The sequence below is a fragment of the Misgurnus anguillicaudatus genome, chromosome 7 (genome assembly GCF_027580225.2).
Source record: "Misgurnus anguillicaudatus chromosome 7, ASM2758022v2, whole genome shotgun sequence".
Classification (NCBI taxonomy): domain Eukaryota; kingdom Metazoa; phylum Chordata; class Actinopteri; order Cypriniformes; family Cobitidae; genus Misgurnus; species Misgurnus anguillicaudatus.
This window is the reverse complement of record NC_073343.2, coordinates 18,386,140-18,402,805: the sequence shown is the minus strand read 5'-3', so window position 1 is coordinate 18,402,805 and position 16,666 is coordinate 18,386,140. Positions and strand designations below refer to the sequence as shown.

The 16,666-nt window shown below is 38.7% G+C and overlaps 1 protein-coding gene across 9 annotated transcripts in view; it reads right to left on the bottom strand.

Annotated features, from left to right (window-relative positions):
- LOC129417322 (SPARC-related modular calcium-binding protein 1) overlaps nucleotides 1-11,426 on the bottom strand; it is an 89,946-nt gene extending 78,520 nt beyond the window's left edge. For all 9 annotated transcript variants that reach the window (XM_055171905.2, XM_055171907.2, XM_055171904.2 and 6 more), the window contains exon 1: nucleotides 11,061-11,426. In XM_055171905.2, coding sequence (XP_055027880.2) covers nucleotides 11,061-11,165 — 105 coding nt within the window. In that variant the 5' untranslated portion in view covers nucleotides 11,166-11,426. The remainder of the gene's footprint in view (nucleotides 1-11,060) is intronic.
- Nucleotides 11,427-16,666: the final 5,240 nt, after the last annotated feature.

Sequence of the window (16,666 nt, the reverse complement as noted above, 5' to 3'; positions counted from 1 at the left end):
TTACCGTGCAAAAGGTCATGGGTTCAAACCCTGTGAACACACACTCTAAATTCTGCTGGGTTATTTTAAACCAAATGCTGGGTAAATGTTGGACAGAACACATGTTGGGTTATTAAATAAACCTATGCTGGGTTGTTTCAGTGCAATGCTGAGTTGTTTCGACTCATAGTTGAGATAACAACAACCCAGCATAGGGTTATTTAATAACCTAACATGAATAGATGAAATTTGTTCTTGAAATGCACCGTAAGTCGCTTTGGATAAAAGCGTCTGCCAAATGCATAAATGTAATTTAAATACTGTAACAAAACAGTAGTGTGCACAGGTTTTAGCCACCATGCCACAGTAAGATGTTGTGTGTTGTTTTGCAATGATAATATGACCACATCTTTATTAGAATATAACCAGAAAATTAATAATTTGGTATTAAAAACATAATAAATCCAATTAAATCCCTTGTATTGTCACTCAACCATACAGTACACAAGTGCAACAATAGGTGTGCAGATTCACCTATATATTTTAAATAAATGTCACGACACGGAAGGAGAGACAGGAAGTAGGACGCATACGCAAAGTTCACAATAAATAGATAACATTTAATAATAAATAAGAAACAAAACACGAGGAGTAAAACAACATGCAGGTAAGTAAAACAGGAACATCCAACACAGGGAACAGACAGGGTTGTAATGACAATGATCCGGCAATGAGTGTGACACAAACACTGGTATAAATACACAAAGACTAATGACGCACAGGTGGAATGAATGATGATAATTAACAAGTGTCCAGGTGATGACAATATAGAACAGACACAAAACATGACACGGATCACCGTGACAATAAAAGCCTTATTTTTCTTAGGTTTAATTACACAGAAATTATGATAAATTAATGTATTTTATAAAATTAACAAAACTGTCCAAAGTGATTTACAAATTAGGTTAAAATAATAACAATTACATCAACACAAAAACAGCAATACATAAGTGCACTAGAACTAGTCTCATCAAGTCTAACACCATATGCATAGCCAAGGGTTGGTTTTTTTTTCTTTATTTGACAGAGTTTGTACAGATAAAGATATAAAGAAAAAAAGAAAAGATTAGAAGGTGAAAATAAGCAATTGAGGTGTTGGCGGAAGAGATGGGTTTTTAGCCAATTCTTAGAGACTGCTACAGAGTCAGCAGATCTTGTTGCAACCGGCAGATGATTCAAGAGATGATTAACAAAACCAGAGAAGGAACACAAAAGTGATTTTTTTTCCATTTCTGGGATGGCACCACAAGCCGTCACTCTGTGGCAGAGCGCATGGATCTAGAGTGTATGTCTGTATAAGCAATTGAAGGTGGTGCTGCTGACCCAGTGGTGGTTTTAAAGGCCAGGAGCAGAGCTTTGAATTTGATGCAAGCTGCTATAGGAAACCAGTGTACCCTGACAAAGAGAGAAGTGACGTGCGCCCTCTTTGGCTCATTGAAGACCACTCTGATTCTGGATCATCTGTTGGGGTTTGGTTGTGCAGACTGGGAGTCCGGCCAGCAACACATTGCAATAGTCCAGTCTGGACAGTTCTTGTGTAGCATGCTCAGATAGGGAAGCTCTAATTTTCCTAATATTTTAAAGGATTAATCTACAAGAGCGGGCGGTGCTGATAACATGCTTTGTGAAACTAAGCAGATCAATGTTCAGCTGGAGATGGTGATCCTTCATCCAAAGTGGGATGTCACTCTGCAGAGATGCGGGCAGAAACCATGGGATCGTCAGGCTGAAATGGCAAGTGGAGTTGCGTGTCATCTGTATATCAGTGGTAAGAAAAGACATTTTTCTGAACGACCGAACCCAGGGATGTCATGTAGAAAAGAACAGTGGTCCAAGCAATGGGCCTTGAAGAAACTGAGACATTGGGGTTTGGAGACGTCACCTCTCCAGGATACTCTAAATGACCTACCTGAGAGAAAAGCCCTGAACCACAGTATCACCATTTCAGAGACACCCATAGCCTTGATGGTCGACTGGAGGATGTGGTGATTGACAGTGTCAAAAGCAGAAGATAGATCCAGTAGGATCAGTACAGATGATTTGGAGGCTGCCCTTGCCTACCTTAAGGCTTCAAAGACTGAGAGCAGCGCAGTTTCGATGCAGTGACCACTCTTGAAACCAGACTTGTTGCTGTCCAGAAGGTTATTATGTGTGAAGAAGGAGGAGAGCTGGTCAAAAACCACACGCTCAAGAGTCTTGGTAATGAAGGGGAGGAGAGATACAGGCCTTTAGTTCTCAAACATTGCAGGATTAAGTGTGGTTTCTTCAGCAGTGGGGTTATCTGGGCCTCTTTAAAAGCTGTGGGGATTGTACCAGTGGAAAGAGAGAAGGCGGGTAAGAGCAGGGATAACTAATGGAGAAATTGCCTGAAGATGGGTGGGTATGGGATCTAACAGGTAAGTAATTGAGTGATTAGTAGCAAAGATCTTGGAAACATCCTCTTCAGATAGGAGACAGAAAGAGGGTATCGAGCATGCATCAGGAGTTTGAGCATGTGCAAGAAGCAGCGGCGCAGAGAATGGACTGCTGATAGTGTTTGTTTCTTCACAAAGAAAAAAGGAAACTTGTCGCCCGTTAAGTCAGATGAAGGTGGGGGGTGTGGAGCATAAAGTATTGGTGGCATTGTTTGTATTTAATAGGGTTAGTTGGGAAGGAGTGTGGAGAAGACCACATAGGATAAGCGGGAGGGGAAAAGCATACATAGGTTGCGCCGGAACTTGACCAGTGGGGGATCATGTGCAGTGACTGGGGGGATAAGTCAAGAACAAGAGTGATGAGGAAGTGATCAGATGTGTTTAGAGGGGTGACCTGGGTGTAATCAGTGGATCAGCAGCGTGTGTAGATCTAAAAGATTACCAGACCTGAGGATTGGTGAAGTGGGGACTCGGTTGAGGTCAAAAGACAGGGTGTTGAAGTCGGCTGCCAGTGATTTCTCAAGGTGGATGCTGAAGTCACCAAGTTCTACTAGAGGAGTACCATCCTCTGGGAAGGAAGACAGAAGTACATTTAAATCCTCCAAGAAATGTCCAGGCTGACCTGGGGGGTGGGGTGATAGATGACTGGAAAATGGATTTGGGTAGGGTGTTTGTTAGGGGGTAAGCTGCTGCAATTTCCAGTCATTTGGAATGAGTAGACCAGTCCCTACACCCATCCCTTTTTAGCGAGTACTGTAGGAAAAAGTGTAATCATTGGACGGAGGGAGTGGCGATGTCCTCTGGTTTAATCCAGGTCTCAGTAAGTGCTAGAACAGAAAGACCAGAATGTGAAGCAATAGCTGTAATGAAATCTGCTTTTTTACAGCAGATTGGCAGTTTCATATGCCAATGGGAAAAGTAATTGAGGCAGTGAGATATTTGCATTGCGTTGACGTGATACGGATGATTTACAAATTGTAGTAACAGTAGGGATTTTAAAACACATTGTAGAGAGGTAGGAAATGTACAAGAGAGGATAAAGATAAATATAAATCAAAAAGTTAGTACAAAAAGTGCAATACTCAAGGGCCCTGTCAGTGTCTCTGCTCGGTGGAGTCACGCAGCTTGTCGCTGGTATTTACACTCTTAGCTGCATGCGATGAGGCTGCTGCAACCATTGCCGCAGTTGGACTGACTGTTTAAATAACTGCTTGAATTGTGTAACTGAATTCAGAAGGCCATGCCTGAAGATATTCAACAACAAACAACCGAAACTAACACGAGAACGCACAAGAACAAACGCGATTTCAGCACTTGAGAAAAAGGTAAATAAGAGTGTTTCCTAGCAAAGAGACTGCGCTAAATTTAACAAGACTATAAACAAATACACTTAGACTTCGTTCACACTACAAACATTAATGCTCAATTCAGATTTTTTGCTCAGATCTGATTTTTTGTTTGACTGTTCACATTACATGGCTAAAATCAGACAGCTGTGTGAACTGTTCATGGTCCTGAACTGCATCGCATGCGCAAAAGAACAATACTACGTCACGCACAGCACGCGGTAATATGGAAATTAACATGCAGACTAGTGAGCGCGTGTGGTGGACTTCATAAGGAGCTTTGCAGACCGGCCAGTTAACGTGTTTTATCTCAGTTCTGTGGGACAGAGCGATACAAGCTGAGGCCGTCTGCTACCGGGTCACGTGTGGGTCCGTCATCTGGACAACGCTTCAGGAAAATCAAACACACTTATTTGCGTGTTAGGGGCTTTCATGTATAAGGTGATGTGCAACAAAAGCTTAATATTTAACATCTTGAATGTTTTAAGTGGTTTTACCAACATGCCGTTGGGGCATATTTCCGCAGTTGTGATGCATATCAATCTGGAATGACGTAAAAGTTCCATGAATTCCGATATGACTGAGGACGGATTGTAAAACATCCAACCTGTATCTGATTTAGAACCACATATGGAAGTGGCTCAAATCAGAATCGAAAAGATCAGATTCCATGTGGTTTGTGCTGTTCACACGGTCATACAAAGAGACAGACATGCGTCACATATGAGCAGAAAATCGGATTTTGATGGCAGTGTGAACGTAGTCTTACACGTTTCTGTAGACTTCTGTTGTTAAACTGCTTTTCCTATATATCAACATTATTATATACATTATAATTAAATCCTAGTATTTGCATAGGCCTATGTGATTATTGCGTACGTGTGGTATTAGTTGTTTTTATATTATTTCGTACATTTAGAAGAAATTTTGGTTTTAACATTTTTTGTTGAATTATGATTTGTTTGTAAAAGTGTCCATACACACATTTCACACAGTAATTTGTGCGTATGTATGCTTAGTGAATAAGACCGATTGTATGTAAATATGAAAATACAACAAACAGAAAATACATGAAATTTCTACACAATTATATTTATAAGCTAAAAGTGTCAAGTATTAAGTGTGACCTTCCCTTACTCCTGAGCAACAGCAGAACCTGCAGGCTCATGTAAATGAAATGATATCCTAATGATGTCCTGAAGACATGCTTGATGCCAAGGGAGGTCACACTGAATATTGCCTTTTCCCGAACAAGCCATTTTGTTTTAATTTCTTGTATTTTCTGTTTGTATCTTAATAAAGAGAGTTGAAATAAATATGGATGGTCATTTAAACGTTGCAAAAACAACTGGTGGTGCAAAATTAGAAAGGAAAATAAATCATCAATTAAAGCTGCAAGCAGCGATTGAAGGACCCTCGCACGCATGTGCACCGCTACTCTATGGCATTAGTAAAGCAGTGAACCAGGGGGATATGAATTAAAGTGGGTAAATATAGGTGGATATTCAAAGGAAAATGTATGTGCCACAACGCCTGTGTGCAGTAGGTGGCGCTATGACTGTACCTGATTATTGTTATATTGACGTGTTTAGGCCGGGACCCTTAACAAACGTGCGAAGTCTGGGGCAGATTGAAGAATGTATGCCTGAATTACAACAGCTTCCTGTTTCATGGCGAAACATCACAATTTACCAGGCTGCCATGGACACACCCTTCAACGAAAAGTCAAGATCTTCGCTATTTATCATCGCAAAGGGCTCAAGATCAGTCTGACCAGATATGATGATGATTTTATAAAATCTCTAAGAGCAGTAAATCACAGCGTAAAACATGGCATTTCCTGCTACCTCTAGGTGGCGCTATGACTGAAGCTGAATATTGACATTGAGATGTGTTCAGGCCTGGACCCTTATCAAACCTGTGAAGTCAGGGGCAGATCGGACACTGTATGCCTGAATTACATCAGCTTCCTGTTTCATGGCGAAACATCACAATTTCCCAAGCCGCCAAGGAAACACCCTCCAACGAAAAGTCAAAAGCTCCGCAATTTAGCATTGCAAAGGCCTTAAGATGATACTGACCAAATATGATGGTGATCGGATTAAATCTCTAGGAGGAGTTCGTTAAAGTACAACGCTTCGAAATTTCAAAAAATTACAGAGAAAATTCAAAATGGCCGACTTCCTGTGGGGTTTAGAGCTTAGCTCCAAGAGACTTTTTGTAGGTCTTGGGGTGATAGATGATCCTACCAAATTTCATATTTGTAAGTTTTTCGTGGTGGGGGGCTGTTCTCTTGAAATTTTGCAGTTGACTTCTGACGCGTGTGCAAATTTTCATGAGTTTTCGGGTATGTTTAGGCCCTCAAAAATGCAATCCATTTCGGAGAAGAAGCAGAAGAAGAAGAAGAAAAATAATAATAAACGGAGCAAAAACAATAGGGTCCTCACACCCCGGTGTGCTCGGGCCCTAATAAGTATAGCACAGGTTGCAGAGATAAAAATTCAATTCGAGTATGAACTGAATGCACTGTAAGTCACGGTGGATAAAAGCATCTGCCAAATCCATGAATGAACTGTAAATGGTGTCTGGATGAACACTGACATAAATGCTGACTTCGTTTTTTGCTATGTTGTGTTTTAACTTTGTACAATAACTTGTAATATCATATAAGCAGGAGTTTTGTGGTACTGAATGTCAGCACAGCTGTGATTTGACCACAGCTTATTACAGCCATAATTAAACAAATAACTCACACTTCAGAATTGGCCAGTTAGCTCACTTTTTTCTTTGCCAACAAAAATAGTACCAGAATAAAGCTTTACATGTCACCAAGCAAGATTAAGGGCTGGTTTGAAACAACGCATGTGAGTAGTCTCCCTTTCTATACTCAGCAGGCTCCAGCATGTCTCTGGGTTTTGGAATAAAGAACAATGAATGATACTGGAACAATTGGAAATTGGAAGGATATGCTGACTTTTAAAAAACATCTACTCTCCGCATGTGAATACACCTGCAAGCAGATGCCTACACCTTGCACCACATGCATCATACGCTGTTCACATGCCGTGTCTCACTTAACCGAAATTTTTAGACTGACAGCAGAAGGTCTTGACTACATTGCAGCTTTCTTTGACCAATGACCATCCAAAAGGCCTCTAACTGACTTTGTTAAGCAACCAGTCACAGTACGGTACAGCTTTGTTTTCAGGTGGTCTGGTAAAAAATGCGACACATGTCTCACTAAAATCATGTAGAATTCACACATTTATGCTTGTATGTAAAACGCAATTTGCACATAATTTCTCCCTCTATCTCTCCAAGGCACTAAAACGCACACCACTAACACCTGTAGACTTGAGTGAGATGTGGGCTGCAGAGGGGTGCAGAAGTGCTTGGCTCCCATCCGCATACAGAGTTGGGGGAATGCAATCTTGGCATGGAATCGCCTTACTGTGTTTGTACTTTACACATCTGTACAAGGTTTTGGTGATGCATTCAACAAGGTATGTTATATGCCCCCCATCATTTAAGTACCCACAGAATGTTTCTAGTACTCACACAAGGTTTGTTATACATTTCCCGGGCAGCTTGACCGAACTACTACGAAACAAACTTTAATGGAGTGGAAGCTCTTAGATTTAATCTATAAATGGAGCAATGAATAAAATGAGGTAACGCTTGACACAGACGTGGGCCACCTGCCAAATCAAGCATTTGTTCATTAGGACAGCAATTTATGAGAAATAAATGCTGGGGGAATTCATATAGTCGTATCTTTTAATTGAACTACTGAACGAAAACAGATTAGACTATGCTTTGTCATGTTGGAAAAAGTTCACACACTATTAGGTCCATACTTCAAAGGGCAGGAAATATTGAAGGCTTCTAAGCAGGATCATGAGAGAGGTCCCAAAAGTATGTATGGAGAAAAGAGCTGTAAAACATAAGAACTCTTATCAAGATGTTTTTCAAACCTATAAATAACTCTGAAAACCAATTAAGATATTTAAATTTTTTGTAACCAAACAAATCTGGGGCACCATTGACTTCCACAGTATTATTCCTTCTATGAATGTCAGTGGTTTCCCAAGATCTGCTTGGTTACAAATAATCTTCAAAATATCTTTATTTGTGTTCAGCAGAACCAATAACTTTATACAGGTTTGGAACAACATTAATGTAAGTAAATGATAACAGAATTTTCATTTTTGGGTGAACTATACCTTTAAATTAGACCTTTTTGTTAACTGTGGTAGACTATTATGTTTTTGGTTGTTTTTTTATTTAGCTTGACATCAATGTCTGCCATATCTGGAGAGTAGAGTAGCCAACACAGTAAAACAATTTTACAGTAATTATACAGTAATGAAACATAATGGAAGCAATTAATATGTACTGTAAACTACATTTTGAGAAAAATGTTTACTACATTTTAAATACAAGTAAATTTCATTACAATAAGTGGATATATAAATGTGTTGGCTATATTCTGATATACACTATTACTCATCATTGCATGGCACTTCAAAAAATTAATCTTTAAATGAATTAAAAAATAAAACATTTGCTTCTGACATTTCAGTCAAAGTTCTTGGCTGTGGTGCTAAAAAATGACATTCATATAAATCGTAAAAAATTTGATTAATGGGTCTAACTCTGCTAGCTGAAATATTGTTTTATGTTTTATGTTATCAACTAGCTGCCAGTAACTTACTGTAGATTTTACATTTATGTTATTTACTGGCAACATTTTGTTCAAAGTTAAATGAACATGAAACATTTGTTGACTTTATCTTCTACAGTAAGTTACTGGCAACCATACTACAGCAATTTTTTTAGAGTGTAGAATAACAGGTGATCAAATACTCGTAATATATTTGTCCTTTTGCAATGCATAGAAACATAAAAATGTGATTGTTACTGTAATGATTTTTACATGCATTTGCTCATTGAAGACCCCGTCAGGTTAGTTTCCCAGTTTGTCCTTATTTTAAAATTGATATCTATGTATGTATGTATATTTTTTTGTATTTTATTCCTTTAAGACTATGATGTCATGCCAACACATCATGTTTATCAGACATGTGATAGTTCTAAGTTCTCAGTGACCTTTACACAGGCCCAGTTTAACCAAAGATCAAAGATTACCTGGCAAAATAATGCCTACTGACACGCTGGTACATTCACTGTGCCCAAACACTTTACTACTTGTTGACAGAATCAAGTCATATGCAAATATTCTCTTCTAAATCTGTGAGATATCAGAATTGGCCTGCAGAAGAGTTTTAAATTACTTTGACTGGAAAAGCGTGCTAAATAAATGTTAACTGTGAAAGAGGAAACCTGAAATCTTTCTGCTGTCAAAAGATACGGCTTTAGCCTTTTTTTAATAAACGGAATCATCTGATTGACTTTTTGGAAAGAGTTTGATTCTCATACTGGCCAAAAATATCTATGGCTGAGCAGCCATAATTTCATGTGAAGCATTTGGTTCCTGGAGTGAACTAAGTACAGAGATAAGCTTTTACAAATGAGCCACAGAAGGGAGTTTAACTCTACTGAAGCATTTAACTTAGATTTTTAATGGCTTTTTAAATACAACCTATTCAACCTCCTGTAATGATTAGATGAGGTGGATAAAAAATTGCCAGAATTATACGGCTACTATTACATTTCAAGCTGTATAACCCTTGCCAATAGAGAGGTAAGCAGATATTATTCCAAAAGAGATAAAAGTGGGGTGCTATACACCAAAAATATGAGAAAGAGGAGATGCAAAGTCATTAAATGGAATTGAATTGGGAAAGATTAATGCTTTCCAATATGTTTTGGCAGCCAGTGTCTAGAAATCATCCCACGTTAATTTATAGAGAACTTTCACATCTTTTAATGCATAATCATTTATTTTCTCTAACTAAGAAATGTGCATAGAATGCAAGAGATGTACAGTATGTGAATTTGGGCAGAACTGATGCAGCGAGCTTCCTTCTGAGAATGTATTACTCTACTTGAACCTAGTAATATATCGAAAGCCTTATGTGTTCAATGCAGATTAACTGCAATGGAAAATATTTTTTTAATAAAAAGTGCAACATTGTTGTACCCTGCTGCTGGAAACGTCTGAGAAAAAAAATGTGTTAAAAATGAAACGTCTGTCTCTTTTATTACTAGGTTGCATGCAGATGATGTGTTTCTGAGATTTAATGTCTGCAGGATTCAGTGATTTTTATCCTTACTCCACAGCCACTCCGACCACAAATATAACAATATTTCAGCAGCATCCACAAGATTTCTCACTATCTCAGTCTCACTACCACTTAGTTTAAGTGTAACTCTGAATGACATTTTGTGGCTGTCACAAGTATGCATATGCCAGGTCTTTTAATCCATGGCATTTACAGTGCATTTGAGGTACACATTTAGACCAGTTGAAAATAAAAGGGAACAGCTTATCACCACATCACAAATAATCTGCTTACAGACAATGACAACCTGACAGAGGCTAAATCAAAGGTTTACATTAATGTATGAAAGATCATTTTTAAACACAGCATATAGTCCTACTATTCAATATTGTCTGTTGCAAAAAGAAATACTCCACACAGCCTTTGTTGAAATCGTATGAAATGGTGCACTGGAAAGGCAATGGTCCTCTTTTCTATGGGCACAGAGGGGTGCACAGGAAGCAAAAGACCTTTATGACAAAAGGTCAATGGGTGTACTCAAGTCTCACTGACAATCTCACAGCACAATGTGTCTCAGCAAGCAAATCTCCACTATTCAGCTGAATCACTAAAAGATGCTATGACAGCGAGCTATCCATTTAAAATATTTAGTTTAAAACGCGCATTTGTGTAAACTTAATAAGTAGGGACCAATGTTTAAAATCTGCATTGCAAATTGTATTTAGATTTTAATGTATTTACCTAGTAAATAATTTAACGCCACTGTGTATGGCAGCTAAAATGCATCGTATAATGTTCAGGGGTTTTTAATTATGAAGGTATAAACGTGTAAACAAGATATAACCTCATAATCAAGGTATGACAATAAGAATGCAACGCAAAATACTGAAGTATATACACTGATATAGTCTAATAATAAAATTGAGGAACATTTAACAATTTTCTCATAGTTTCAATACCTTATTGGTACGCATTGACAGCATTAAATGACACAGAAAAGTGCACTTTCCAAATGCGCCAATGTGCGCAGCGAAACATCACGCTGCAGAGAGAGGAGTTGCGCACAGACTTACCCTCGGACCATTGGACTTCTGCGCGGAGGCTGGTGGGAGGCACATCATCGTCAGAAAGATGAGGGAATTTAAAAATACCAAAACGATCAGATTCTGAGAGTACATTCTGTCTGATCGTGAAGTATCAAAACAATTCACAGCCTATATTAAAACTTTATAACTGTCAAAGGTCCCAGGTTTCAGTAAATTCCAAAAGTTTGTTCCCAAATGTATTCGTCCTCACAGGGGTTTTCCTTTACATGTGTAAATGATGTTCAGTTTCATAATGCCTGATAGGACTCATACAAGATGATGGTGATAGTGATACACGCTTTCCACTGCGTGGGACGGACGGTCCTATCCAAAGCTACAGGTTGAATAGTTTGTCTTTAACGTTGGGACGCGTTTAAAACCTCAGGAGGAGGGATTATATGGTACGACTGACATCTAAACGGCCCAATGACAGCTTGCTTTAACGGGGTGGAGGATTAATCATCACTAGACTTTGGTTACCGCAAGTGTAATGACGCACGGTGCTCTACGATCATGACACAACTCTTTTACAATAGATTTCGTTTTTACGGGTATTTATTGTAGTATGGCAGTTTATTATTAAAGAAGAGACTGGAGTTTTATATGATATATTTTTATATTTGAATGTACTTGATATCTTGACACAGGATATGTTACATTTCTAGTTTTAGTAGGTCTATTTTGCCGTTTTATTTGTTTTCAAGTATTTTAGAGACACGTGTTTAGAAAAGTTTTAGATGAGTGTTTGATATACATTATAAATACTATACATAATGCATTTTAAAACACGTCTTACTTTACAGTTTTTCATGTGTTAAAGAAAATGTTGCATTCTCAAGTCAGTGACTAAACAGAAGGTTCCCATTAGAGCAACATGCCCCGTGGGTTCTGTGAACTATATGAGGTGTATCTTTTTTCCTGGGCAATATTGGCTGTACATGGTACTGAATGGTGGTTTCTGAACTGAAGACTTTTGGTTATAGAAAAATTGTCTTCGAAGTAACCTAAAAAATGCCCTCCATATAAATATTGTAATAAACTACACTGTAAAAAAAAATTACAGTAGAAATTACAGTGTTATAGCAGCTGGGTTGCCGGTAACTTGCCGTAGATTTAAATGTATGTTATTTACTAGCAACATTTTGTTCAAAGTTAAATGAACATTACACATTTACAAGTCTTTGTTTTTACAGAGTAAAGCTAAAAAACAGCATCAAGCACAACATTCTGGGAAACAAAATCTGAAGCAAAAAAAAAACAGAAAAAGTTTAATGATGATTTCTGGTTCCCAGAGTGCTTTGCATGAGGCTGTTATTGTATAGTTTTATTCTGTGAGGATAAAGACTTGTTGATGTTTGGCGTTTATTTAACTTTGAACAAACTCTTGCCAGCAAATAACATAAATTTAAATCTACGGTAAGTTACCGGCAACCCTGCTGCAATAACATGGTAATTTCTACAGAATTTTTTACAGTGTAAATGATATACAGTATCATCACCTTCTATTAACCCTACTCACAAAACCTGTGCAAATAACTTTTTTTTTTAAATATATATTTTGGCCTGTCAATCCAGGTTTACATTTATTTGACCCTGCCTGTGAAACCATAATTCGATAATAAAACTTTAGACTGGCTTTTAACGCACATGGTCATACTGTTTGACTGTCTAAAATTATAAGATATTAAGATTTCTTTGCAGAAGACCAAAAATTATGTACTATGTATAAAGATCAGGTAACATTTCAGCCTGTCAAGTTTTAATTAAACTTTACCATTCTCTCCCCTTCCCCAAACCAAATTGAAATTTAGGAAAGAAAAAGATGGATAAAAGCAATAACGCGGCAACGTCCATGTATTTATATATTGGATCAGTTAATCAGACAAGCAGAACTCAGAGCTGCCTCTGCTGTTATTGGACATTGCGATGTGAGATACCTTGATCTGTCGTGGATTTCCAGTCGCTTTTTTCCCTGGGACTCTGCTGTGCCAGCTGGTCCTTGCCCGACCGGGACTGTGTAAAGTTTTTTTGGGGGAGGGGACAGGCAAAGGAGTGTCTAATGGAATGTTAACGAGATCACTTTATGTGTTGTATCCACTTTGCTCCTGCCCTTTCTTTAAACCGTGCAAAACAAAGACACTTTCTGGTGTGTGAAAATTTGTTTTTGGACAAACGTTGAGCACCGCTGTTGTCATTTGGCTGGACTTTAAACAAATGTCTGACAAGGGCCAGAGTAAAATAAGAGCTGAAATAAAGGATTGTGCTGCCCAATTATCACACCGACCCTTTCGACAGATCCTCAATGGCGTTTCACTGTCTGTTTATAGCAAGCAAAGCCGACAGAAAATTAGCAGGTGTCTGTAGACAAGACCAGCCAGCCCAAACCTACGGGCACCCTGCCGACTCAAAATGCAATTATTGCCAGCTTTGAACATTTCACGGCATTAATCATTACATCACTACAGAAGAGAGGTCTTTTTGCCCCATACCCTTGTATTATTATGATGTCTAAGATAACTATGACAGGCCCACTTTATGTTAAGTGTCCCTAATACCTTTGTACTTTAAATTGGGTGGCTCTTACTGCTGTTAAACTCATTTACAGCTTTTGTAATTAGACATCTGGACTAAGCTTTATTGTGGTTTTACCAGCTTTTAGAGACGTCTACACCAGTCCTGAGATTCCTTTAATGTCCTTGGCAAAAATTTTACTCTTCGATGCATACATACCTGTTCAAGGCATTTAAAGTCTCCAATTTTTCTCATTGCTGTCTATAAGAAATGCTTAAGATAAGAGAAACACAATTTTGTCTATACGTATGAGCTCCTTTACTACTTCATCAGTTTAAAATGGACTATGTGTTTGGGGACTCATAAATAAGACATTACAGATGTGAACAGTGTCCAGTATGTCTTTGTCCATATTTCTCACAAGTGCCTTTTTGACCTTATCGCAGAAGAATTAGGAAAAGGCTGAAAGAATATGGACAGAGAGGGGACTTCAAACAAGAGAATGTGAGGTCAGATGGAGAGCCCTTTCGCTTTAAAGTCTCTCATCTGGATTTCATTTGTTGAATTCCATGTCTTTTACATATACTGGCTGCAGTTTTCACAAGCTCCCGTATCTGGAGGAGTCACGTGATTCCAGCCTTGGCCAAAGACCTCAGATGGTCCAGTTACTGGCCTTTTCAGCTTTTACACATTCTTACTGGTGTCCCTAAATAAACTGGGAAACCTTTTAACACATACGTTAACATTAACAGATTACCTTATCATTCACTCAGACTCTTATTATTCAATTGCCTTGTCAAATAGACGAAGAGCGATTCATAAAGAAAGAAAGTAAGTTCAGAGGAAAGTGGGGTGTGAAAGAACTGTTGAGACAGTGTCCAATGACTGGTGTGTCCAACACCTGCACTCCCTATTCACCCAAGTGTTTACACACTGTCATCCACAATTAATGGCTCTCAGGGGTAGGGCTGCCTGCCCTCTGCTGGGGCCTCAGACCCTTCCTAGGCCCTTATGAGTGCCTAATTGAGCATAGCACTCTACTGATTGAATTAACAGCTTGGTCCCAGGGAACTTCACCCCAACGGCAAGGGGGAGATTCACTCCCTCTGTGCCAGCCCGATGGAGGATGGGGAAGGAGCAAGGGGTCGAGAGCGCAAAGTTGTCAAAATGTCAGCAAAGCGTGGCCCTTGGTGTTGGCAAAACCAAGCTAGAAATGTGAACTGGGGGCATTCAGAGGTCCAGGTCTTTGGAAGGACAGGCCTTCCTCACCAATGCTGGGTCCTAGAGCTGGCTGGAGTCTGTAATTACATGTCTGCTCACATAGTGTTTCATGTTATTTGTTTGTCGAAGGATGGATTTTGTGAAGTCACATTTTACCCCAAAGGTAATGCGTAAATCGTAATGCGTGTGTGTGTGTGCATGCGTGTGTATATTTATACATATACACTCACCTAAAGGATTATTAGGAACACCTGTTCAATTTCTCATTAATGCAATGGTGTAATGATGTGAGGGATGTTTTCTTGGTACACTTTAGGCCCCTTGGTTCCAATTGGGCATCGTTTAAATGCCACGGCCTACCTGAGCATTGTTTCTGACCATGTCCATCCCTTTATCACCACCATGTACCCATCCTCTGATGGCTACTTCCAGGAGGATAATGCACCATGTCACAAAGCTCGAATCATTTCAAATTGGTTTCTTGAACATGACAATGAGTTCCTTGTACTAAAATGGCCCCCGCAGTCACCAGATCTCAACCCAATAGAGCATCTTTGGGATGTGGTGGAACGGGAGCTTCGTGCCCTGGATGTGCATCCCACAAATCTCCATCAACTGCAAGATGCTATCCTATCAATATGGGCCAACATTTCTAAAGAATGCTTTCAGCACCTTGTTGAATCAATGCCATGTAGAATTAAGGCAGTTCTGAAGGAGAAAGGGGGTCAAACACAGTATTAGTATGGTGTTCCTAATAATCCTTTAGGTGAGTGTATATATCACATGGCAGCAACTAGACGTGGTGAAGACAACTTGCTGAAGTCCAAGCCGAGAATCAGCATGCGGAAGAAAGTGGATTTAAGTAACTTTGAACGTGGCATGGTTTTGGTGCCAAACGGGCTGTTTTGAGTATTTCTAAAAATGCTGGGATTTTCATGCACAACCATCTATATGGTTTATAGAGAATGGTCTGAAAAAGAGAAAATATCTAGTGAGTGGCAGTTGTGCACAAAAATGCCTTGTTGATGTCAAAGGTCAGTGGAGAATGGGCAGACTGGTTTGAGATGATAAAAAGGCATCAGTCGTTACAACCAAGGTATTCAGAATAACATCTCTGAATGCTAAAAAAATCCTACTAAAGCTTCCAAACACTATTATCCAACCTCAAAATACTTCAATGTGTGGATGACTGGGCTTTTCATCCAGAATGTAACCTTGTGTGGAAATATATTTTAAGTATAATAATTGTATTCATATGTTTATTAACTGAAAAGAAATGTCTGATACATCATGTCGTATTATCCGTGAATAAAGCATCCCAGATGCAAAGATATAGGCTTGAATATTTAGCTTGTCAGTACTGTCAACACTGGACACCAAATGTAACATTTCATAATTAAAATTTCAATGAAATTAGTATTTGATTACTAGATGATTACTGCACCATTGTGAATAATCAAAGTAACCTTGAAGATTCTACTAAAGCATGCAATTTATACTATGTCAGCTTTTTGTATCCCACTGTTATTTCGGAGGAATCCGGACATTACATCACGGTTCATGAAGGAGATGTCATTCAATTAACTAATAGTTTTTTTATAACTGAAATGCAATCCAGATGAAAATAAAAATCAGGCATAAAAACGATCTGTTGTGTCTTGATTAGGGCATGGAAACTTTTCCATATGCTAATCAATGAACCCTAACCATTTTCAATGCTCCATAACTACACTGAGCAAACTCTCTTTAACCCCCACCTCTAGCACAATTTTGAAGACATACCATTGCACTAGTGAACTGTGAAGTGACTAGTTGCATCTTCCATTCCCAATACTCCCTTTTTCAAATCCCATGCTATCCAA